Source organism: Hyalella azteca, unplaced genomic scaffold (genome assembly GCF_000764305.2).
Source record: "Hyalella azteca isolate HAZT.00-mixed unplaced genomic scaffold, Hazt_2.0.2 contig8603, whole genome shotgun sequence".
NCBI lineage: Eukaryota > Metazoa > Arthropoda > Malacostraca > Amphipoda > Hyalellidae > Hyalella > Hyalella azteca.
Window position 1 is genome coordinate 3,352 of NW_025938692.1, and position 24,931 is coordinate 28,282.

The 24,931-nt window shown below is 38.3% G+C and overlaps 1 protein-coding gene across 1 annotated transcript; it reads left to right on the forward strand.

Annotated features, from left to right (window-relative positions):
* The first annotated feature begins 604 nt into the window (after nucleotides 1-604).
* On the forward strand, nucleotides 605-23,394 carry LOC108683321 (uncharacterized protein PB18E9.04c). Its single transcript, XM_018172625.2, has 7 exons — nucleotides 605-672; nucleotides 6,977-7,036; nucleotides 7,372-7,400; nucleotides 7,586-7,718; nucleotides 20,678-21,564; nucleotides 22,138-22,398; nucleotides 23,038-23,394. The coding sequence occupies exons 2-7, from the start codon at nucleotides 7,016-7,018 to the stop codon at nucleotides 23,213-23,215; spliced, it is 1,509 nt and encodes a 502-aa protein (XP_018028114.1). The 5' UTR covers nucleotides 605-672; nucleotides 6,977-7,015; the 3' UTR covers nucleotides 23,216-23,394.
* Nucleotides 23,395-24,931: the final 1,537 nt, after the last annotated feature.

Genomic DNA, 24,931 nt, shown 5'->3' on the forward strand with positions numbered 1-24,931 from the left:
GTAACTTCCCTTGGAATGGCTGCCACTTCCTGCCTAATGGCATGTTTTAGTTCTTGCAGATTTCTGGGACGATGTTTGTACACTTCAGCCTTTAGGTAGCCCCACAGAAAGAAATCGCAAGGTGATAAGTCGGGTGACCGTGGCAGCCATTCCAAGGGAAGTTACACGAAGAGCTATGGACAACTTCAGGGAAAGACTTCGTGAATGTCTTAACAATGGGGGAAATCATTTATCGAACATAATTTTAAGAACCAAGTAAAGTGTGCTAAGTGATATAAAATGGCATCAAATAAGCTATTCACTAATAAAATTAATTGTTCTTTATGAGTTGTATGATTTTTGCAAAAGCCTATTGAAATCAGGGACTTTTTATTGAAGGACCCTGTATGAGTGTACACGAAACTTCACTTCATAAAAAATCAGAAACATTAAAGTTTTTCGCATTAAAAATCGGAAATATTCAAGTTTTTTCCATTTAGGAAATTTTACTATTCTGTCGGTGCTAATTTTACTATGCTGCGTGACCCGAGTACAGCTCATCCAAGCCCCGGCCGCCTATATAAGACGCGGCTACCGTGACCCGAGCACAGCATCTTCAGTCGTCGAGCGAACAGCACGGCGCACCTCTCAGCGGTCTAAGAACTGAGCGGAAGACGTCAGTACTGTTGAACGGTGAGGAATGATGGACGTGTTACTATTTCCATGTTCATATCATTCAATTATGTTGCAATCTTTGTGGTTTGTTACTCTTTTGTTTAATGATAACTTAACGATTAAATGCTGACTCTATAATAAGTACAAAATCCTTCATTTCATTAACATGGCCACAACTTCCAGTCACTTTTTCTATCATAGACCGCATCTCACTTTATAAATGTGTTAGAATATTTATTTCAAAGTTGCCTGCGTGTTAAGAAAAATAGAAAATTTATTTGGTGAAACTTATTACGTGAACAAATATAATTATCAATTAAAGCACAACCTAAACAAATTTTTATTGGCGTAAGTGATAATTCAACTAATCAAGTGCACAAATGGAAAATGAAGATGTGATGAAGTGCAAACATAAGAAAGAGCATCCGTGAGAACCTGCGCAGGTGAAAAGATTATTGAACCTGCAGCCGAGGCCCATGACAAGATAAGAATAGTCAATTTGACACAACAAAAATGAAAATCTGCAACAAACGTGAATAAAATTATCGCAATCATTATGCGACAAAATTTTGACATATTCATAGACGTGACTCTCCATGTACAAACATTTTTAGGTTGAATTCCTGATAACGCCCAGTCTGATCTCAGATAACAGCCAGCAAAGCAAAAACACAAATAAATACATCCAAAAACATCTTATTGACTAGGTGCCTTCAGAAATTGTTCCACCCAATACCTAAGATAAAACCAATACCGTACCCGAGACGAACCCAACACCTGAGACGAACCCAATATCTGAGACGCATCTAATACCTGAGACGCAACCAATTCCTCAGTCGCACCCAATACATCAGACGCACCCAATACATCAGACGCACCCAATACATCAGACGCACCCAATACCTGAGGCGCACCCAAATCCTCATGCAGAAGAACCCAATATCTGTGGCGCACCCAATACCTCAGAAGAACCCAATACCTGAGGCGCACCCAATACCTCAGAAGAACCCAATACCTGAGGCGCATCCAATACCTTAGACGCACCCAATATCTTGCTAATACACTCTCATCACCTGCTCAACGGCGATAGGGCACCAGTGCGAAAGCTATACATATAGACGTCTGGGTTCGGTTGTCCCAGCATCACGACCATCACAAAAATATTCTTGAATACGCTCACGCCGAGCTAACTTCCTCAAATAAAAATTGAGAGTGGAGCATCTATGTTTTCATGATGGCTATCGGCTGAGGCTATAGGTGGAGCAACTATGATTTCTACAGTGAATTAAGGGCAGCGAGCACCACCTTTCTCACACCTATAACCTGACGATGGCCCCCCTCCATCTATCCCACACCCACCCTAAAGCTATTTTTCCGCCAATAATTACCTATTAACACCGGTGGTGCATTGATGAGCCATCGATGGCGACCTTTATACTGAAGTCAATGCAAAATTTGCCTGTAGTTTCGAATCCGAATATTATGAATTTACTGATATTGCTTCATACAAACACCATTTTGAGGGGGGATTATGCAAATCCACCATGACAGTACAAGTATCAATGTCAGACATGTATAGTAGGAACAAATTATCAGAGTACCATACACATACCTCGTGAGAAATCGACTTGAAGAAGAGTCCCTGCCTCTAAGATTCCAATTCCGATCTCCTACACGCGAAGCCGAGCCTTTACCGTTGAGCCATCGGAGATGACTTGTCACTAAAGTTATTTTAAATACTGAATAATTTTAAAATAAAATACGAAAATTTTTTATTTGAAGTAACTAATTTATTTGAAGTATTGCAAGTATTAATTTCATCAAATGACAGAGGTTACGTGATGATTACTACCGCCGCAATGATTAGATGGTTCCATCAACAATTTTATATGAACATGCTGCTATATTCGAGTAAATAGCCGCTGGAAGAATCTTCGTTTATTCATAACGAACGATTGTTCAGCTCTGAGCAAAGGCTACGGGAAAATGCTTGATAAGTATCGAAGTTTTATAATGTGAACATTACACAAATTTTGACAGCCGTTTGATTCGAAATATTTTCACCGTGAATAATCTTGCGTGAAAAGGATACTTTTTGTAAAAGGATACTTTTTTGACAAACAAATTACCCGAGAAGTGCATATTTAGAGCAGGGCCTGGGGCCGTATTATCAAAACTTCGTAAGTACGCACAATCGACTTAAGAGTGGCCAAAGTGCTGATATGATGACGTAACTCTAGCGGTAGTATTATCAAAACATTTGCGCGGGAAGATAAGTAACGTAACTGCACGCCTGCTCGGAGATGTCGTAAGTGGAGTTCCGCACGAAGAGTGTCTGCTAAAGCAATAGGAAACTATTGATTTGCTAGCAAGTAGCAAAACGGGGAATTGTGATAGAATTTTGTCAATAATCCGACATATAATATGTGATCGTGGTAAACGGTGCTTTTGGGATAAAAATGTCAATTGTCTTTGGTGCTATAATTTACAAGCAAATGTTGATATTCATATCTTAGAGTTTTATGATCATTCACTTGAACAATATCTTAATGCATTTTTGATTCAAAATTATATTGAGGTTGACAAGCAAACCATTTTTCTAGTTCTCTGTAAACAAATTTGTTTCTTTTTATGACAGTCGCAACTCCAATTCACGAAATTCAATTTCTAAATTCTTTGTAACCTTCTAAAAAATTCTTCTAATTTTGAATGGGAATAATGCATTTATTTGCCCATATTGCAAGAAATTTCGGTTAATGATCACAGCAACAAGTGCACAGAGGTGGGCAGTAGCACGCTACATGTAGCGGCCGCTACATTTTCAGTAGCAGTAGCGGCGCTACATTTAAGGCAATGTAGCGGTAGCGGTAGCGCCCGCTACATATTTAAGTAGCGATACGAGGTTTTGCCGCTACAGCGCTACCGCTATATTTATAGACAAAGCCTTTAGATTTTACTTAAGGGGGGTATACCCTCCAGAAAAACTTCCACATTTACTAACGGATCTCTCTGAAATTTCACACATATATGTAAAACCAAAATACAAGAACATTTTTTTTGGAAAAATTAATAGAAAACGTGAAATTCATAGAAAACGGACAAAAAGGGGTGCTGCTGAAATCTATCTCCTCCTAGGGTTTTCAAGCTACAACATTGAGACGCATATCATTCGATACGTAAAGACCATACCTATCGAGTTATCGAGCCCTTTTTTTATTTTTGCCTTAATATTTTTTACATGCATTTTTCCTTTTTCTTCTCATTTTTTTCTCATTTTCTTCAAATTTTCCTCCTCCCCCCCCCATTTTGAATCCAAACACCGCACAAATCTAAAAAAATAACTCAGTACTCACTGCAGTGAGTGACAGAGAGCGCATTTTCTCGTCGACGAAAACGTGAAGTCACGGACGGACAGACAGACAGACAGACGGACGGACAGACAGACGGACGGACAGACAGACGGACGGACAGACAGACGGAAATGGCGAGCACAATAGTGCATTTTTCTAAATTAGAAAATGCGCTAAAAAGGGCTTCGTTACGCGATAGATATGGTCTTTACGAATCGAATGGTATATGTCTCATCGCTGTAGCTTCAAAACTCTAGGAGGAGATAGGTTTGCCGTGACAATAAGTGTGAATGTTCAGGAGAGCGCGACAAAGCCCCGAGCGCATCGCAATAGGCACTCAATGTAGCAAGGATACAAAAATAATCTTTTTAGGAGATTGATTCCAGTCAAGGATGGTGGGAGCGACTGCAAGCACACCTCCTCATACGACGCCAGGCGGGTAACTAAGGTGCACCTCAAGCCGACACTCTATTTAAAGTGCTCGCAGCGAATTTCCTCCTATTCTATTTGTTAAAGAACTCCCCCACCCCCCTCCTTTTCATGATCTGTCGTGAACGCATAAATCAACGTACAGAGATGGTGATGGTACCATAGGATAGGGCAGAATGTCAGCTTTAAGATGAGACTAAAAACCGGAAAAGCCAATAACCGAAAATTTTAGGGTAGACGCCCCCCTTAAGTTGTTACCAGTTACCACTTACGGGTATTTTTTCATGTTTCAGTTTGCTTACAGTTATTTTTACAGTTATTTTTATGTTTCACCTTCCCTACATGGATGTCTACTATAATCTACCAATCTCAAAAATAATCCACATATATATACAAATAAAAGACTGATTTTTTATGTGTATATCTGGATAATTTTTGAGATTGGTAGATTAAAGTAGACATCCATGTAGGGAAGGTAAAACATAAAAATAACTGTAACTTTTATTTACTGTATCTAACCCGTACTAGTTCGGTTAGGTTAGTTGGAATAAAGTTGCATTGATACGTTTTGAAAATGTTTTATTATCGTTAAATGTTAATGAGTAAATCCCAATAGCAGAACAATAAATATTTAGAGATTTCCAATAATTTTGGCCATTGTAGCGGCTAATGTATCGGCGCTACATTTTACTGTAGCGGTAGCGGTAGCGCTCGCTACAATCTAGTGGGTATAGCGGTAGCGGTAGCGACCGCTACATTCAGAGCATGTAGCGGTAGCGGCGCTACATTTCAAAGTAGCGCTGCCCAGCTCTGCAAGTGCATTTTATTTGGATAACGTCTCACTCATTTATCCCAATACACCCTTGTCAGACACCGCAAATGCCGCTGACACCACACACCCTACTTTCGTCCAAGCGCACGGCGCACAGGCCGAAAGGAGCTTACTGGAGCTATAGGAAAAGCAAGTCCAAAGCCTCTGATTGGTCAGTTAGCCAGATGGTTTTGATAATACGCTTTTAGCAAAGTCTTGCGTACGAAAGTTTTGATAACGCCAAAATTAGGGTGTACTTCCGTAACACGTAACTTTTTTGTCGTAAGTACAAAAAGTTACGAAGTTTTGATAATCTGGCCCATGGTGAAGATTAGTAGGAAGCTCAACGCCAACGAGCGCGTCAACCCAACAAGAATGAACGTGAACATGTGCTCACTCAAATTCGACTTGCTCGCTGTTCATTAGAGATGCTGAACCACTTTCGACCACGTCAACGTGGCTTTAGAGTTTAGAGTTTGGATAAATGGAGCATTTTGAGATTATGTAAATATTATGAAACTCACTTAATCGATCCATACAATTTACACTTAATGATACAATAATTAGTCTCAATTGATCGCAATATATCCAGCACAGTCAGTAGGCGCATACGCAAAATTCGCAATAAATTTACGCAATATCTCACGTGAACATGAAAAATTGGATTCGCCGTCATCTTTCGAAAACTGAATTTTTAGCGACAAAATATTCCATTGTTCCTCGAACAATTTGTATCAGGAGCAGTCTGATACATGCCCAGTAGCTACTATTTGGCTTGACAAATTTGTGAACACCTTGCTTCTGTCTGTCAGTTTTACTCGTACCTACCGAATTCACGCTAAATTTTTGCTAAATTTTCTTACTTAACACAACTTAATCTTAAAAACCAAGCACACGGAACGAAGTCATTGTTTTGTCTTATTTACAGTGGCAAATACCTTCGTGCACTGTGTTGTTTGTGCAAACGGCTATAGGTGGCTTACCCGAGATTTGCCTGCAATGCACCATCGATGATTTAGACCCTATAAATCATTGATGATTCATTGATGACTGCCACCGATACTCGCCACCCTCTCGGTTTATTGGTGTTTTATTGTCGATTTTCGGCAGATCTGACCACCTAACGTTACGTCACCTATAATCAACTACCGCCATTTATAACCATCGATGCAACACCCGTAATTTTTATTTGGGTCGTCTGGTCGTCAGATACAAATTATTAACGCGGCCAGAGACACTAGCCCAGAACGCATACGGACTGACGAAACACGCCGAGAGTGACACACTCTAATGATAATAAAACATGACAGTACAATCTTGTCACTATTGTAACGAGCAATTCATATCCTCGCAGAAATCCAATTATGTTCTAAGCGCCTAGTTTAGCCTCTTGATGCCATTTCATTTTCTTCTTCTTCTATGCCGCTCTGCGCCACTACCCGTTTTTTTCTCCGATTTCCTTGTGACTGCGCAACTCCACTTCAATTTTCGTGCGTTCTTGCATCAACCTAATTGAAAATAATTCGCTCAACGTCTCCAGCACGTTAATCACTTATCAATGGCTTACAGAAACATAAAAATGCGCAAAGTTCTCATTTTTATAACATACGGTTGCATTCATTACCACAGTTATTAGGACGTTCTACAGTATGAACTTCAAATTAATTTTAGACAAATTCCTAAAGATTCCAAATGTTTTCGGCGAAAAATTAATATATTATTTCATTTGCAGGAGCAGAAGGTGACTTGAAAGGAAAGAAAAACTTCAAAAATGTATCGGGAAATTCTAACGGTAAGAGTGATGGCGACTGCATTGAGGAGAACTATAACAACAAGTTACCTACGACTGATACATGAATCTTAGGCGACATTTTATGCCTTGAGGGATAACAATTGTATTTTTACATAACATTATACAGTAAATCACATAGAAATAGACCAAAAGATTTCTATTTATCTCACCAGTGGAAAAAACAGTTGGATAAATTCAAATGGACTTAAAAATTTTAGTTTATCGGATGAATATAAAAGTATCATTTCACTAACACATTATGCTGCAGTCTGTATTAATAACATTTTTCAGAAAACCTAAGGTTTAGTTAATCATAAGTTTTTATCATTTTGCAGGTTTTGCTGATGGTCGCGGTGGCGGTCAGGTGAGGGTCGTAATTAACCTGCACTTAGAAAAAATGGATATGTCATGTTGTCCAAGTAGGACAACATGACACAAACTTCATTATTACTCAGTAGATAACATGATGGTATTCTGATGATGGTATTTTTTTCTTACACCTCATAGATAAAAACCATCGCTGTATATAGTTCTATATTGATTGTGCAGAGGCCTACCTACAATTAGTAGCGACATATGTGACGGCGTTACGGGTATTGAGTATCGATGTGGCAGTTGTTTGCAGCCCGTCGCTTGTAATGGGGCAACTCCAGTAGTGCTTCCAGTATGCACTCCAGGCACCGTAAGTTCAAGTGAAATATTTGAGGAATATATTTTGTATCGAGATATAAGTAACTTTAGTGCTGCTTTCACCTACTATACGTTGTTGATCACGAATAGCCTTAGTGTTCGTAGCGCATTGACAGTAGAAGATTAATTTACATTTGAAGATTAATTACTAGTTCTCATTCGTTTAAAAGTGTCTTTAATCAAGCCAAAAATAATCTGCTTCCAGTTACTTCGTCATCTAATTTTGTAATATCTTAAACTAAGAATTTAATGTCACACTTTATTTTCATGATCATTTCCATCATTAATGCAGTGTTTTTTGCAAAATATTAACTATCTAATTAACATTTTTATTGAAGATATGCTAAACTTTACTTAACTTTTGCATTTTTTGCTCATTAATTCTTAACCATCTATCTGCAGGTGTGTGAAGGTGTAGCGCAATGTGTTCCAATAGCGTCGGCCTCGGTATGCAAATGCGTCAGCGACATTTGCGACACTCACAACCACATGTACTCAGCCAAGTGCGACGCGGATGGCATCATCACCGACATAGAAGATTGTACAGGCGCCCTGACCAACCCGAGTTCTGGAGCCTGTGTGAGCGGCAGCTGCGTTGATTGTGACGGCTACGGATTGGCTGGACCGGAATATTTTGTAGTTCCACCCAAATGTTCCGTTGGATACCAATGTAATAATGGGGAAGTCGTTAACACTCATTCAGTGGTTTGCCCAGAAGGACAGTACGTGTCCAAAGTCGGCATCTGCGCTGATGCGCCCCCCAAACCTTGTGATTCAGCTAATTTATGCTCAATCAATGAACAATGCGCTGACCTAACGAACTGCAATCAGTACTACTACTGTGGTTCCGATGGGACACCAAACGGACCCTTCCAGTGCGCTCCAACCTATTACTTCGACCCGGACACACACTTCTGCTTGCAGGGAGATTCTCGTGTTTGCGACCCATGGACTCAGTGTTCCTACACTTAATTAGTAAGAGGCTGAGGTATCGCCGTCAGGCCACGTCGTGTCCTACGGAGATTCTTAACTATTTCTTTAAACTCACCTCCGAAAAGAATCACCTCCTAAAAACTCACCTCCTAAAAAATCACCTCCTAAATCAAATAGACAACTGAAATTTTGATTACTATTCCACCTACTTTCCTTTATTTCACATACTCAAAGATGAACTTTGTACATTTTGTATTTCAACTGTTATCAGTAAGGATAGCATTTTGCACCCCGTTGTTTGCGAAGCGCAACTTTTCTACCATTTTCTTGACGTACGCAGGTTTAACTTTTTATTCTTCATTGATCGGTATACCATGCACTTCTGAATCAGAATTCATGTGGTAGATATTATAAAATTTTACCAAAAAATTTTGTTAAGCTTCCGTAGATTAAAGATAATAAAATGTTCCGTTTTTGTATATTGGAAGTGGAAGAAGGTGCATATCTCGGTCCATAAGTCTTTGCGGTTGAAGAGTGACGTCTTCCCCTCCCATCTTCCTTAGTTCCCTTCTCCTCTTTTCAGTTGTTTTCTCGAGGCTGGTGACTTTGAAGGGCCGACGTTTCAATTACAGTCTTTGGTTGTCAACAGTCTACGTCAACTTGGTTGTGCTATCACGACACAAAATTGCTGTAAATTACGAACAAGTATTGTCAAAAAGGGTTATCAGTAAGAAAACAACCAATTTGATAATAGAGTAAAATTTATCCATGGCAGTTTAAATCCTATAAATAAACAAGTAGGCAAAATTCGTAGTAAATCGCCCGGTGATTAAAAATGTTAATTTTTATTTATACACAATAATGCAAACAAAATAAAGATAAAGTTCTTCTCAATAACAAGTAGGGGACTGTGTGCACGACGTGTGTGGGGAGTGGATGGGAAGTGTGCAGCCAGACGTAGGATGCCGACGCTAGAAGGAAGCCCGCGGACCAGAAATTTTACCGCGTGAGGCCGTTTGGTCTCGATGCTGCGTTCAGTGACCGTACTACATGATTCTTGACCCTCTACCGCCTGACTCGACTAACCACAGCAATATTGTCACACAAGCCTACCCTTTTGCAACCATCAATGCAAAATGACTTGCACTGATGGTTGCCGCCACGTACGACAACTTTAAAATGTTCTCTGTTGCGTACAAACGTCGTCAGCTTGCTACACTCAATAGTCTACGTTTAATTTAAGTTGACAGTTTATATGTTCCCGGAGAGTGGCATACGGCGGTAGAGGGTTAGGTATGGGAGCGGAGCGGAGTGTTCTAAAGGACTGGCTTTGAGAACTGAACCTGACATCCATTATTTTACTGACAGTCTCAGGCTCTGCGCTGAGCGTTAAGTACGAAATTGACTTAAAATTAGAAATCCCTTATGAATTTGCCTATGATGAATTTCACGATGTTTTGGTTTAACCTGTTGTTTCGATATGAAAGCGTGTTCGAGCACATGCCAAACTATTTACTAACAATCATTTAAAATGTAACGCAGCAGGCTTTTTCTTCTCAAACACAGATTAATACAAAAACATGTCTTTAAATTCTTGAGGAATATTTGTCATGGAACATCGAGCTAAGAAATTTCGGTTGCGAGAAGTTAATCTGACTACCATATTCAAAATGACTACGAAATACCCCTTTTTGTCTAAATACCGAGGTTCAACTGAAACATTAATCGATCAATAAGCGGAAAAAAAAGAAAAATTATTTCGAAAGAAGACGTGTAAAAATGAAATAAAATGTACGAGTTCATCAGTATCATAATAGAAAAATACATCAGCATGCACACTAAATTGCATCAGTTCATTCTCAAAAACTAGCTGAGGTCATAGCAAACGATTATCGTATAGCTTGAACATTCGCCAGAACCGTTTTGAAGAAAGATTAATCCAAATTGCCAATCAGACGGTAATAACCGGGATTAAAACTTAATTTTAATTATATTTTTAAATTTAAATAAATAATAAATATATTATAACGTCACTGATACCATGCATAACACAAACTTTTTTGAGCATCAAATGCACGGGACAACGAATCACGATGCAAAAAACTCAATAATAATTTAACTTAAGTGTCTTTTTATCCTCGGTGAATGATGGATAACATGGATAATTGTAGGGTAAATAACTTTTTGCAATCATGATGAATATGGCTCGACGAACTTGATCTTAATCTGTCCAGGAATCATTTTATTTCAACCCCCATTTACAGTGTAAGATTTGAGAATATACCAGCAAGGTATGAGTCCCTCAAGATCTAACGCATGTTTATTAAACGCTTGATCGTTCCAAACGCCCTAAGGTTCGGCTAAGGCGTGTGAGTCGTGTGACCAGACTATATATTCTTCTGTATTGACATGAGAGTAAACAATTAGAAAAAAGCCACTGGGCATTTTTTATGCCTAGTGGCTTCACTTGGGTTGGGTACGATGTACGCCCAACCCATTTCACCAGACTGCTCCGGAAATAAATTGACCGTGAAACAATGGGAAATTTTGTTGGGGAAATGAACAATGGGAAATCACGTCGAATCTTTGTTTCCCTCCTATTTCTTCTATTTAACTGCTATATTAGAAATATCGCACGTAAAAAACTAATAAACGCACGTAACATTAAAAAAATAATTGATAAAAATATTGTATTCTACTCAAAACGAACATACAGTATTCAACAACAAACATTCTTGGGACAGATTAATACTTCATAGCGTTACTCGATCTTCAACTTACTCGAATGGGGCGCCCTGGTCTTTCTAAAGTTTTAAAAAGGGAGTAGCGTAGCTGATGCGCTACTTGCAGCAACAGCAGAACAAACAAAAATCAGGTAGGGCCTATGCTCCTGAATACGGTTCCGTCCAAAACTAAAGGGATTATACATACGAAAACTTCACGTCGTACTAGCACTAGACGTGACATTTGGGCTTTACTCGATCGGCCCCTGACAAGCAAAGCTAAGGTGCTTTCACAGGAAATCTTCATGTCAATACTGAATATCATGAACCCAATCTAAATTTCCCTATTGAAGGTGTAGCATCATTAAACGGAAATGTGTCTGACAGTGAAAAATATCAACTTGTTTCATCTCTAAGCACCATCAGCTTGTTTTCTGAAAGACATCATGACTAGTTTACCACAGATCCAAACATGATCACACGCTTCATCTTTATGAGACTTAAAATAAGACCTCATCAGCAAAATGCTTGAAGTTTGCGTGAAAACAAGCGAGGATGTCTTTAATGAAAATATTAAAGAAAAGATGCCCTTAAGGACAGAGCACTGCGCTACACTCATATATCTACGTCTAATAAGTGAATTTGATTCGTTCAACGAAACAGAATGTTCTATTTTCGTGAGATATTACTGCATTAATGAATTGAAAGGCTATCTAGTGTCATAACTGTAAAGTTTACTCAGGAGAATTTAATGATTTACGACATGCAATGCCTTTTGCAAGTTAAGAAGAATAGCAACACAGTAGTCCCTTGGACGATATATCTTAAGCAGGTTTTGGACTAGGTAAAAGTTAGCCTTCGTCGTGTTAGTGCTCATACGAAAACCAGATTGATAATCAGATATTAATGAGAATTTCGTAAGAAAATTCACTAGTCAACATTGCAGAATTGTTGCGAAAATCTTTATACGAAACAGCAAGGAAGACATGGGACAATAGTTGCAAACCTTATCGGAGTCGTACAATTTAAGTATTTCAGTACCAAAGTGAATAAACAAATTCCTTGTATAAAAGAGAATTATAGCTACTACTCGCAATTTCAGTTTTTGGTTTTGTGTTGTTATTATTAAGTTTATGTTTTTATTATTAAGTTCTTGCATTATTATTTACTTATATTTTGCTCCTATCAGCTTAGCACGACGTAGAATGTGAGCAATAAAAATACCTGAATCTTCGAAATACCGTTCTGCCAGAGTCCGTCATTCCAAAACCCGTTAATAATATAAAGATCAGTTATCTTGATTAATAAAAGACCCGTTAAAGCCCTTATTTTACATTGCTATGCAGTGGATAGAGTAAATTTTCTATATGCTAATGGCAGTCCGACAAACGTGATTAAGACGTCGGGCAGTGTTATCCTAAGCGTGAGTATACTTCTGCCTGACGCCGACCGGCGCTCAGGGTACCTGATTTATAGCTCAAAATTAATCCGACACTAGGGTAAGTTGCGTAGTGTGTTAGTGATAGGCTCATATACTGTAAATTACAGTTATAAAGCAATAAAATAATATTATTTCATTTTTGGTCTTTATATGGTCTCTAATATATTTCATTGTTTGGTCTCTCACGTCGTTTTCAATCGTTTAATTTCCCTCTTCACAATTCGGGGACTCGGCCGTATCTCGCCCAGCGTGTCAATCGCAGCAGCTGTTGCGGCGCAAGGTTATGTGACGTGGTGCCGATACACACGGAAAACTGTCATCTAATTGGTATGTTCGTGATTGACATTTGCTTTCTCTCTTGTGATACGCGTTGGATGTTTATTTTATTTACTCATAATATAATGAATATTGTAGCAGCAGATGAATCTTGCGCTGCTCAGTTCAATCAACTAAACGCTAACCTGCCTAAAAATTCCATGCAACAAAGATGAGCGAGAATACAAGATAACAACTTTTTTTTGATATTCAATATTTTGTTCCTAACCTCATATTTTTTATTTTCATACGCCCATCTAAATGTTAAATTTCACATCGTGACTATTTCGCGAAATCCTGGGATTTATGCAACTACAATAATATTATTCAGAGCATACATATTTTTTTCCTATGCTAGAATTGAACGATTTTGTAGAACTTAGTTGAATACATGCAATATTCAGATAATATTACCTTATTATATTTGGAGACACTAAATGGAAAATTCCGCAGCATTATATGAAAAATTATTAATATCACCCTAGCATTATTGAATATATTGATTGAAGTTGATAAATTTTCTGCTGCAATTTGCCCTTAACCTTCATTCGTTTGGTTGATAAGCGAGAAATCTGTAATCAGATAAGGAAAATGCGTTGTATTTGATTGCCAGAAATGATGCTCTATTTTCTCTCTCGCGATACGACAGAAGCTGCACGATAAGAGATTCCTCATATGCACTGTTCCCAAAATTGTCGTAAACCGACCTTGTCGGCATTTCAGTGACAGGCCCGCACGTGGAAAAAACCATGTGGCTTTTTTCCAAGTTAATACAAGAAACCAGCACAACATTTAAATAACGGAGAATAAGTTTATTTTTCACTGGGCGGCTGGCAACTAAAACGCCGGCCACACAATTTTTCACAGTTATTTGGAACATATACTTTGAATCACGTAAAATTAATCAGGCGTTGCCGGTAGCCAATCATGCTCAAGCGATGCACACCGCGGAGGAAGTTCCGCGTGATGCGCTGCATCGTTTCAGGAAAGCGCTTCAGGAGTGTGCCAGTCTTAACATTACATAACATAACGTATCATATCATATCATATCATATCATATCATATCATATCATATCATATCATATCATATCATATCATATCATATCATATCATATCATATCATATCATATCATATCATATCATATCATATCATATCATATCATATCATATCATATCATATCATATCATATCATATCATATCATATCATAACATATCATATCATATCATATCATATCATATCATATCATATCATATCATATCATAACATAACATATCATATCATAGCGATCTCGGCGCTGAATTGTAGGCCTGATGTGGCCTGACGCCGATTCTTTTCCCTTTCGTGCCTTGTTCACAGAAGATCTAAAATCGAGTCATTTGACCGGATCTTTTCAGGGCTGACGATAGTTTGAAATATTTACTCGACTTCCATCGGGTTCGATAAGGTGCTAGGCATTTCAAATCTGAACATATATTTTTCCATAGCTTTATCTAGTCTAGTCTAGCCATGTCTAGTCTACATGGCGGAAGCAATAATTGGGGTAAGAATTAAAGTGTATGTATTAGAAGTGATTTAAACACGTGAATTTCAAGTTAACCGCAGTTCGGGGAGCGGTCATTTCTACTGATTGGATTCAATACACCCAATTAAACCAAATCAAAGTTATCTTATACCGTCAGCTAGGGAAAACATTGGCTCAAATTTGTTATCGTATTATCAGCTCAATATCTCATGACATCGTTTATAATAATTTTCACCGTACGTTCAAGTATTAAAATACTTTTCATCATTAAATTAAAACATTATTGAGACCTCTCAATCACATTGAAATATTATACTTTTTTGGATATTCGGCTCAAAGTTGCCTTCAAGTATGGAAACTTTGTCCCATCCATTTAAACCATATGAAACCTAGTTTCAATATTGGGCTGGCTAAAACTAGACCAGAAAGACTTAGCATCTGATGTATACGTTTTGCTTATTTTTCCCTCTTATATATCAAAAAATAACATTAAACGCTCAGAAATATCAATAAATGACACAAATGCGTAATTTTTTATAAAACATTGCAGTGTAAAGTGTAGAAGAAAAAAGTTATTTAAGATCACACAAAGTTCTTGATTTCTGGTACCTATATGAAACTGGTTGCTCTTTGAAGCTAAACTTGAAGAATTTATCTTCTGGCAAACATACGGCAAGTCGTACGTCAGTCATTCTTTTTTCTCTGGCAAGCGTGAAAACTTAAGTCTCTTTCCACGCACTCAAATGAAGGTATTCCTTCAGATAAGCCGACAATTTCGCCAGAACATTTCTGTCCATTGAAATTTAACAATCCTAAAGTTATCAACAGCAAAGTCTTCGGATTTCAACACAATTTTTGTCTTCATTATTAAGCCTGTCAAAAAGTTTATGCGTCCTTCTTCTTGTTATATTTCTTCCAAAGGTTTCCAAAGGACAATGTTTCCCTTAGCCCATATGACTTCAATATCATATCAACATAATTTTCTGAAGAAGAGTTGCAACATTTTTATTTTTCTTCTTTGTAACTTTGTTGATATTATCAACAAAGTTACAAAGTTACTATTATTTGTTTAAATGTTTAGGCCAAAGTTACCCCCAATGCAGGACAAAAGCTATCATGATATTATAAGATATTAATACTTTACAATAAACATATGCACCAGCCCCAATACACAAAAAATACATGAAGAAATGGAATATATAATATTAATATACACTCAATTTTCAGTAGCTCTTCAATAAGAAGTAGTACATGTATATGATTCATCACTGTGGAGATGGAGTAGCACCAGTATGTTGAAGAAATATTGATTAAAGCCAAAACATCATCAACAATCAAGCCAGTTCTGCTAAATATCCTTTGATAAATGAACTGGGTCAAGAACTCATCACATGATAACAATACATCCCAAGCAAACCATTTTCTATTTGTGGACCAATGTTACATTAAAAGGGCCAATGTTATACCATCTGACGCTACTTATTTCACATTCAAGTCAGACACTTGAATCAATAATTGAAAATGATCTCATACCCGCTTCACTAACTCGAATGATACCCACTAACGTCGTCTCTTCACTCACCCGCTTTTCTCTAGCCTAATGTTTAATATTTTTCGTAGGAAAGACCTCGACACCACTTAATTAGACGTAAACTCAAAATAATTATCTGACAGTTTAAGAAAATTTCCCCAAAATAATTAAATTTCATTATCGAAGTCAGCGATAGAAAACCGAATTTTTACTCGTATCACTCAGCGTAAAGAGGATACCACTTCGGCAAGTAAATTACCCGGAAAGCACATATTTCAAGCAGGACTTGTTAAGGATTAATGAGAAAGAAGCTCTACGCCGACGTGCTCCAACCCAACAGGTATGTCTGCTCGCTGCGCTCTAGAGATGCCGGATCGCAGTCGACTGCGTCAACGTGGCTTTAGACAAATGCGGCAACTTGAGAATAATATAAATATTATGAAACACACATAATCAAACCATATAATTTACACCTAATGAAATAATTAATTAGTCTCAATTGATCGCAATATTTCAAGCACAGCAAGTTGGCGCTTACACAAAATTCGCAATAAATTTACGCAATATATTAGGTGTAGAGGAAAAATTGGATTCGCCACCATCTCTTGAAAAACTTTATTTTTCGCATCAAAAATTTCCACTGTTCCTCGGATAATTTATAACAGGAGCATTCTGACACATACCCAGTTGCTTCGCTTTGGCATGAAAAATACCCTACAATTGTCTGTCAGTTTTACTCGTACCTACAGAATTCCCGCTAAGTTTTCGCTAAATTTATTTGAATCAAAATCTTGCAAGCCAAGCACACAGAACGAAATCATGGTTACGTCTGGATCTTGAATGAACTGCAACCCAATAAATCCTTTCTACGTTGGATAAATCACAGTGATAAATTCCTTCGGGCACTGTGCAGTTTTGACAAACAGTTATCGGTGGCTTACATTTGATTTGCCTGCAATGCGCCATCGATGATTCATTTCCTATAAATCATTGATGATTCATCGATGACTGCCAGCTATTCTCGCCATCCTCTCGATTTATTGGTGTTTTATTGTCGATTTTTGGCAGATCTGGCCACCCACCGTTATGCCACCTATAATCTACCATCGCCACCTATAATCATCGATGTGCCAACTTAATTTTTTTGGGGTTTCACCTCATCCGAAAACTTTTTTTAAGTGTACACGTAACATAAATTCTTCAACAGTTTATAAATGTTCCAGCCTATTCTCATTTAGGCTATTTTAATACACACCTAACGTCCCATCGGAGCGGCTGATGGGACAGCTCATCCAGGTCACGGCCGCCTATATAAGGCGCAGCTACCGTGACCCGAGCACAGCATTTTCAGTCGTCGAGCGAGCAGCACGGATCACCTCTCAGCAGTTTTGGAACTGAGTGCAAGACGTCAACATCGTTCAACGGTGAGGAATTATGAACGTGTTTCTTTTTTGAGTTCTTATCACTCATATGTGTTGCAAGATTTGTCATTTGTTACTTTTTTTGCTTAATGATGACTTAACGATTGTACGGTAACTCTCTATTAAGAACGAAAGCCATCATGTCATACACATGGCCTCGACTTCCAGGCACTTGTTCTATTTCAGACCGCATTTCGACTTATATCTCGTTCGAGATGATAAAAAGTTGTTTGAATACGTATATCAAAGTTGCCTGCGTGCTGTAAGAATGGGAAAAATTGCGAGGTAGAAACTTATTGCGTGAACAAATCTAATTATTAAATAAGGCACAACCTAACTAATTTTCATTGGCGTAAGAAATAATTCCACTAATTAAGTGCACAAATGGAAATTTAAGATCTGATGCAGTGCAAACAAGAGACAGAGCACCCGTGAGAACCTGCACAGATGAAAAGACTAATCAGTAAAAGCAAGGCAGCCGAGGCTCATGACAAGACAAGAATTGTCAATTTGACTCGATACAAATAAAAGTCTGCAACAAAGGTGTAAAAAACTATCACCAACACTAGGAACCAAGATTTATCGTATTCATTACTCTCTCTTCATGTACAAACATCTATAGGTTAGAATTTCTGATCACGCGTATTATGATCTCAGATAACTGCATACAACGCACAAGCACCAATAAATACATCCATATCACTGATTTTACCGTCTTTGCACCCAATACCTCAGACACACCCAATACCTCAGAAGCACCAAATACCTCGCAAATAAACACTCTCATTACCTGCTTAATGGCATTAAGGCACTTGTACGTAAGCTGTATATAGAGGCGTCAGGGTTCGGTGGTCCCAGCATCACGACCATCGCAAAAATATCATTTAATACGCTCACGCCGAGGATATATCAAAATCGTCTGGTCGTCAAAGACAAATTAACGCGGTCAGACGAACCTGCCCAGAACGCATATGGACTGACAAAACACACGTACAGCTCAGAGAGTGACACACGCTAAAGACAATAGAACAGTAAGACAGTATACAATACCTGTCAATATTGTAACGAACGATTCACTACCTAGCAGAAATCCAATTATGCACTAAGGGCTCAATTTCGCATCCTGCTGTCAATTAATTTTTTTCTCCAATTTTTTCGTAACAGCGTAACTCTCTCACCATTTTTATAACAAACTGTAGCATTCATTAGCACAGCTATTAGGACATTTTACAGTATGAACTCGTATTTAAAAATTAAATTAAAAATAATTCCTAAAGATTCACAATGATTTGCGCAAATAATTAATATTATTTACTTTGCAGGAACAGAAGTGGACTTGAGAGGAAGCAAAGCTTCGGAATGCTGCGGAAAATTCTATTGGTAAGCTTAATGGCGACGACATCGAGGAGAACAAAAACAACGCGATAACAACTACTGATACAATGAGAAGCGCAGCCGTAGAGCACAAATTTTGCGCTTCAATAAGCCTTGGAGCCATCGACCAGCTTCACCATGCATTAACTTTACTCAGCCTCAGAGCTAGAAACCACAGACTACGCTTGAACTCTATAATCCAGACAAGCGCCACACTGCCGAAAGATAATAGCGCCGTAGGTCTTCAGCCAATGCTTAAGCAAGCTCGCTCAAAAGCAGGTAGTTCCTCATCCGGCTGTACCTACGCCGGCCTAACCTCTTTCGGCCTAACCTATTCACGCTGTCCTGGCTCACAACCTTCTTGCAGCCAATGACTGGCTCTACCAGCACACCTGGATCACCTTTCTATTGCAACTTGTGTAGGTTAGGCCTGAAGAGATTAGGCCATTTGCAGTATGGCCATGCTTACCTTTAGCAAGCTTATTTTGTGGCAATGAACATCCGGCGCTGTGGCTTTGAGCATTTGACTTCATAGGCTGTTATGCCCTCTAGCGTTCTTACCTACTTGAAGAAATATGAACTAAGTGTGAAGTTTGGCATAGGTGGCCTTTGGCATTCACCCCATACTAGCCATACAGTGAATCTTGGACGACATTTGAACCATGAGGGATGACAATTGTATTTCACAAAAAATTATACTATCAATCGCTTAGAAATAGAGGAAAAGATTTGTATTTTCCTCGTCAGTGGAAACAACGTTGAATGAATAAATTCAAATGGACTTCAGAATTTTCACTTTATGGGATGAATATACACGTATTATTTCACTAACAAATTATTCTGCAGTCTGTAATGATAACCTTCTTTCAGAAGGCCTATCTGCGAGTTAATCTCAAGTTTTTTTGCAGGTTTTGCTGATGGTCGTGGTGGCGGTCAGGTGAGGATAAGGCAACTGCTCTTAAAGAAACGATGTGTCATGTTGTCCAAATAGGACAACACAGACACAGACATAAATTTCATTAACACAAAGTAGATGATATGAAGGTATTCTGATGATTTATTTTTTCTTACGACACGGATAAAAATCATCGTAGTACGACAGTTTGAATCTATACAAAAATTTCAGAAATTATATATCGCTTGTGCAGAGGCCTACCTCCAATTAGTAGCACCATTTGTGACGGCGTTACTGGAATGAAGTATGATTGTGGCAGTTGTTTGCAGCCCGTCATCTGCAATGGCCCGGCTCCAATACCGCTTCCAGAATGCACTCCAGGCACCGTAAATTCAATTGAAATATATAAGCAATATATTTTATATCGATATATAAGTAACTTTAGTGCTGTTTTCACCTACTAAACGTAATTGATGATCACGAACAACTTGAGTGTTCGTAGTGCATTGACAGTAGTCAACAAGTCGTTTTGAAGATTAATTACTAGTTTTCGTTCGTTTAAAAGTGACTGTAATCAAACCAAAAATAATCTGCTTCCAATTACTTCGTCTTCTAATTCTGTAATACTGTAAACTAAGAATTTAATTACACACTTAATTTCCATGATCATTTGCATGATTAATGAAGTGTTTTTTTTTTGCAAAATAGTAACTACCTAATCAAAGTTTTCATTCAAGATATGGTAAACTTTTTGGCATTTCTTTGCTTATTAATTCTTGACCATCTATCTGCAGGTGTGTGAAGAGGTCTCAACAAATGCAACACAATGTGTTCCAATAGCATCGGCCTCGGTATGCAAATGCGTCAGTGACATTTGCGACACCCACAATCCCATGTACTCTGCCAAGTGCGACGCGGATGGCATCATCACCGACATAGAAGATTGTACAGGGGCCGTGACGAACCCCGATTCTGGAGCCTGTGTGAGCGGCAGCTGCGTTGATTGTGTCGGCTACGGATCGGCTGGACCAGAATATTTTGTGGTTCCACCCAAATGTTCCGTTGGATACCAATGTAATAATGGGGAAGTCATTAACACTCATTCAGTGGTTTGCCCAGAAGGGCAGTACGTTACAAAAGCCGGCATCTGCAGTGACGCGCCCCCCAAACCTTGTGATTCAGCTAACTTATGCTCAGTCAATGAACAATGCGCTGACCTAACGAACTGCAATCAGTACTACTACTGTGGTTCCGATGGGACGCCAAACGGTCACTTCGCGTGCGCTCCAGCCTATTACTTCGACCCGGTCACACACACCTGCTGGCAGGGAGATTCTCGTGTGTGCGATCCATGGACTCAGTGTGACTTTACTACAATGACAACCACCACAACAACCACCACAACAACAACAACAACAACCACAACGACCACCGCTGATCCAGACGCCACAACTACAACAACCACCCAAACTACCACAACAACCAGCCCAATCACCACAACGACCACCACTCCTACCACAACAACCCCCACAACTACCACCACCACAACGACCCCCACAACGACCACCACCACAACGACCACCACCCCAACAACCACAACAACGCCCAACCCAATTTTCCCGCCACCAATTTGCGATGCAAATTCAGTTGGCAATTACCCATACGGATCTTGCAACTCTAAGTACGTATTCTAGAATTTGCAATATGAGCTTAAGACCTAGAGCGTTTAATTTTCCAGAAACTAATCGATGTTTTCATCTCATTCATTAATTTGTTAATAATCAATAAGTACTACCTACTTATGACGCACGCATTTGGACTTATCACTATTCACTTTATTTCTTGATTATTACAAGAGAAATCATTAAGGTTGTGCGTTCCCGTAAAAACTAAATTTAAGAAACAATTTTGCTCTTTTCGGTCAAGCCAAACTACTTTACCAGCAGCTTTCGATTTGAGGCAAAGAAATGGACTAAATTGCGGCGGACTAAGTTGCGACCTTGCCACCGTACAATATCAGACAACTGCTTGTGCATCGAAGTTTTGAATAGTGTTTAGTTCCATTGTTCATTATTGACTACTCTAATGAAAAAAATCCAATATTGTATCCCGATTTCCCGTTTCGGATATCTGTTTTCATTTTTTCACTAACAATGTCTCCCCACATATCGTTAAAATAATGGCATCTGACTGAAAAATAACGTTCATTAAATGTTGTTTTAGCGTTATTGTCTGAAAACTTGGTTGTGCACAGGTACTATGCGTGTCGCCAGGGTAGCGGCAGCAGCTACTATATTGTGGTGATGGAGTGCCCTAGCGGCCAAGTGTTCAGCACCAACGCTAACTACCCCTACTGCGTCGACCCCAGCGCTGAGTACTCTTGTGGCGGCCCAATAAGCACCACCACAACGACCACCACCCCAAAAACCACCACAACGCCCAACCCAATTTTCCCGCCTCCAAGTTGCACTGCAAATTCAGTTGGCAATTACCCATACGGATCATGCAGCTCCAAGTACGTATTCTAGAATTTTAATTTTGAACTTGAGACCTAGAAAATTTAATTTCTCAAAACTAATCAATATTGTTAGTTCATTTAATAATTATGTTCATTTTAATTATCATTGGAAATTGTCACCTTCTTGAAACGCAGACATCAGAACCTAATATTATTCAGATTAAATTTTTAATTTTTAGAAGATAAATATCTAGATTTACATGCTGTGGCAAAGAGTTCTCATAAAAACTACATTTACGCTGAAATTTCGTGTTTTTTTTTTCCAAGCCAAACTATTTGTCCACTAGCTTTCAGTCTGAGGCATGGAAATGGAGTAAGTTGCAAATCATTTTTAGAAGTCTATTTCGTCCGATATCGATGACTTCCCTTCCTCTTGATGACAGCAGTCTGATGTCGCACCACATGAAAATTTTTCATAGCTATTTATGCATTGAAATAATGCATAGTATTCATTCCCGTTACTTATTGTTGCCTTCCCTAATAAAGAATATCGAATATTGTTTACTGATTTCATCTTCACTAATTTTCTCACAATGTATTCTAACCTGACGATAAAGTACCGGCATCATAGGTTAAAATAACGTTGATTTACCGTTGATTTAACGTCATTTGTCAAGAGACTTGGTTGTCCCACAGGTACTGGTCGTGTCGCCAGGGTAGCGACAGCAGCTACGAGCTGGTGGACATGAAGTGCCCCGGTGACTACGTGTTCAGCACCGACCCTAACTACCCATACTGCGTCCACCCCTACCAAGAGGCCACTTGTGGCACTAGAAGTGCTGGCCATTCAGCGCGGAAGTCGGACCCCAAATAGGAACTTGAATGCAATTGATAGTAAATCCCGTCGGTTAATCTTGAAATCAATGCAAAAGTGCCTTTTTGAGTTGAAGAATTGGCAACAATGAAAAAGTGTAATTGATATACTTTGTTCTTCGAGTCATAACTTCAAAAAATGAAGATATTTGCCGAAAAATTAGCAAAATTTGTGTATAGGAGAAGATTAACAATTAAAAAACTTTCTACATAACTCAAAATTTTCAGGCAAGAATTTAAGACCAAAAAAATGCAGAATAAATTCACTGTCTTTTTGCTCAAAAAATTATTCAAGTGAACCATCAAATTTATGTCTAAGGGTGGTTTTATTCACATGAGGCGAAAAAACTACAATTTAAGTTTGAAAATTAATGGAATATAATTCCAGAGGTACAATGCATGAAAGTTGACATAATACTTTTAGTCATAAGTCTACTGTGGTAGAATATGGCGTAACTTTCAGCTTCCGTAACGTTTCAAAAATTTAACGATCATCGTAGTTACAGTATATGGGTTCAAAATTTTTGAAATAATGGTGACATTCAAATTTTATTTTGATGACATCGTTTACAATCAGTCTGCGGCCTTCCTCGAATTATTAGTTTGGTCTGGATAAATGTAAAATTTTGGATCGTGTTATATGAATTATAGATAAGAAAAGTATTAATCTAATTACGTAATTATTTAGCCCTAAAATAAATTAGAAAAATTGTGCAATCTATCTTTATTTTATCAATGGCCGCCCTCAACTATAGAACCACCCATTAAACGAATAATACTATTTTTCTCGACGAAGATAATAACAACTATAATGGAAACTACAACTTAGCTATCGATAAATATAATAACGTTTTTATTAAAATATATTCACGCAAATGCATGTAAATATAATTAACATGAATCCTCGTGGAAAACAAGACGTTTCTGCTTGAAAAATTATGTTGAATTCTGGTTATCGATTTTTATAGTTTTTTAAATTTTCTTATTGTATATCCTCGTTCATTTATACGCAAAGCATTCACGAAATCAAGAATAATAAAAATGTTATTACCTGTGTAATATCGGCAATTTGATTAGGCAATAATTGAACATTTCAATTAACGTTTAAATTTAATTCGATTTATCTGTAGGACACACGGAAATTACTCGGAGGTATTTTCGGAAATCGGATTTTCGGATATCCGGAATAATTCTTCTCAAAAATGAAGTAAGGTGAACACGCAGCTTCTCCTCAACTGGTCAAAATCTTGTTTGTTTGTGATGATTTACATGTTATTATAATACCACTTCCGGTCCTGCTGTGAAATGCGAAGTGTTGTGCTATTTATTATACATATTGCACAGCCTGATTTCGATGTGATGAAGTGGTGATGTCATGAAGTGGTGATGTCATGAAGTGGTGATGTCATGAAGTGGTGATGTCATGAAGTGGTGATGTCATGAAGTGGTGATGTCATGAAGTGGNTGAAGTGGTGATGTCGTGAAGTGGTGATGTCATGAAGTGGTGATGTCATGAAGTGGTGATGTCATGAAGTGGTGATGTCGTGAAGTGGTGTGGCCATGAAGTTTTGAAAAAAACTTTCCCATAGTGCAGAAAAGATGCAATTTAACACGTAATTTATAACCACGTGCCCATTCCCTATTCCCGGCTCCTCATAATAAAGGAATTTATTCGTATTTATTTTGAATAAATGTCAAAAGCAAACAGCAATCAAAA

What these genes read in the sequence shown, in the direction of transcription:
- LOC108683321 (XM_018172625.2), top strand. Translation starts at nt 7,016, where the DNA reads ATGTATCGGGAAATTCTAACG. An exon ending in ATGGTCGCGGTGGCGGTCAG is followed by an intron (nt 7,401 to 7,585) that starts GTGAGGGTCGTA and finishes TTGATTGTGCAG; the next exon opens with AGGCCTACCTACAATTAGTA. An exon ending in TACGGATCTTGCAACTCTAA is followed by an intron (nt 21,565 to 22,137) that starts GTACGTATTCTA and finishes GGTTGTGCACAG; the next exon opens with GTACTATGCGTGTCGCCAGG.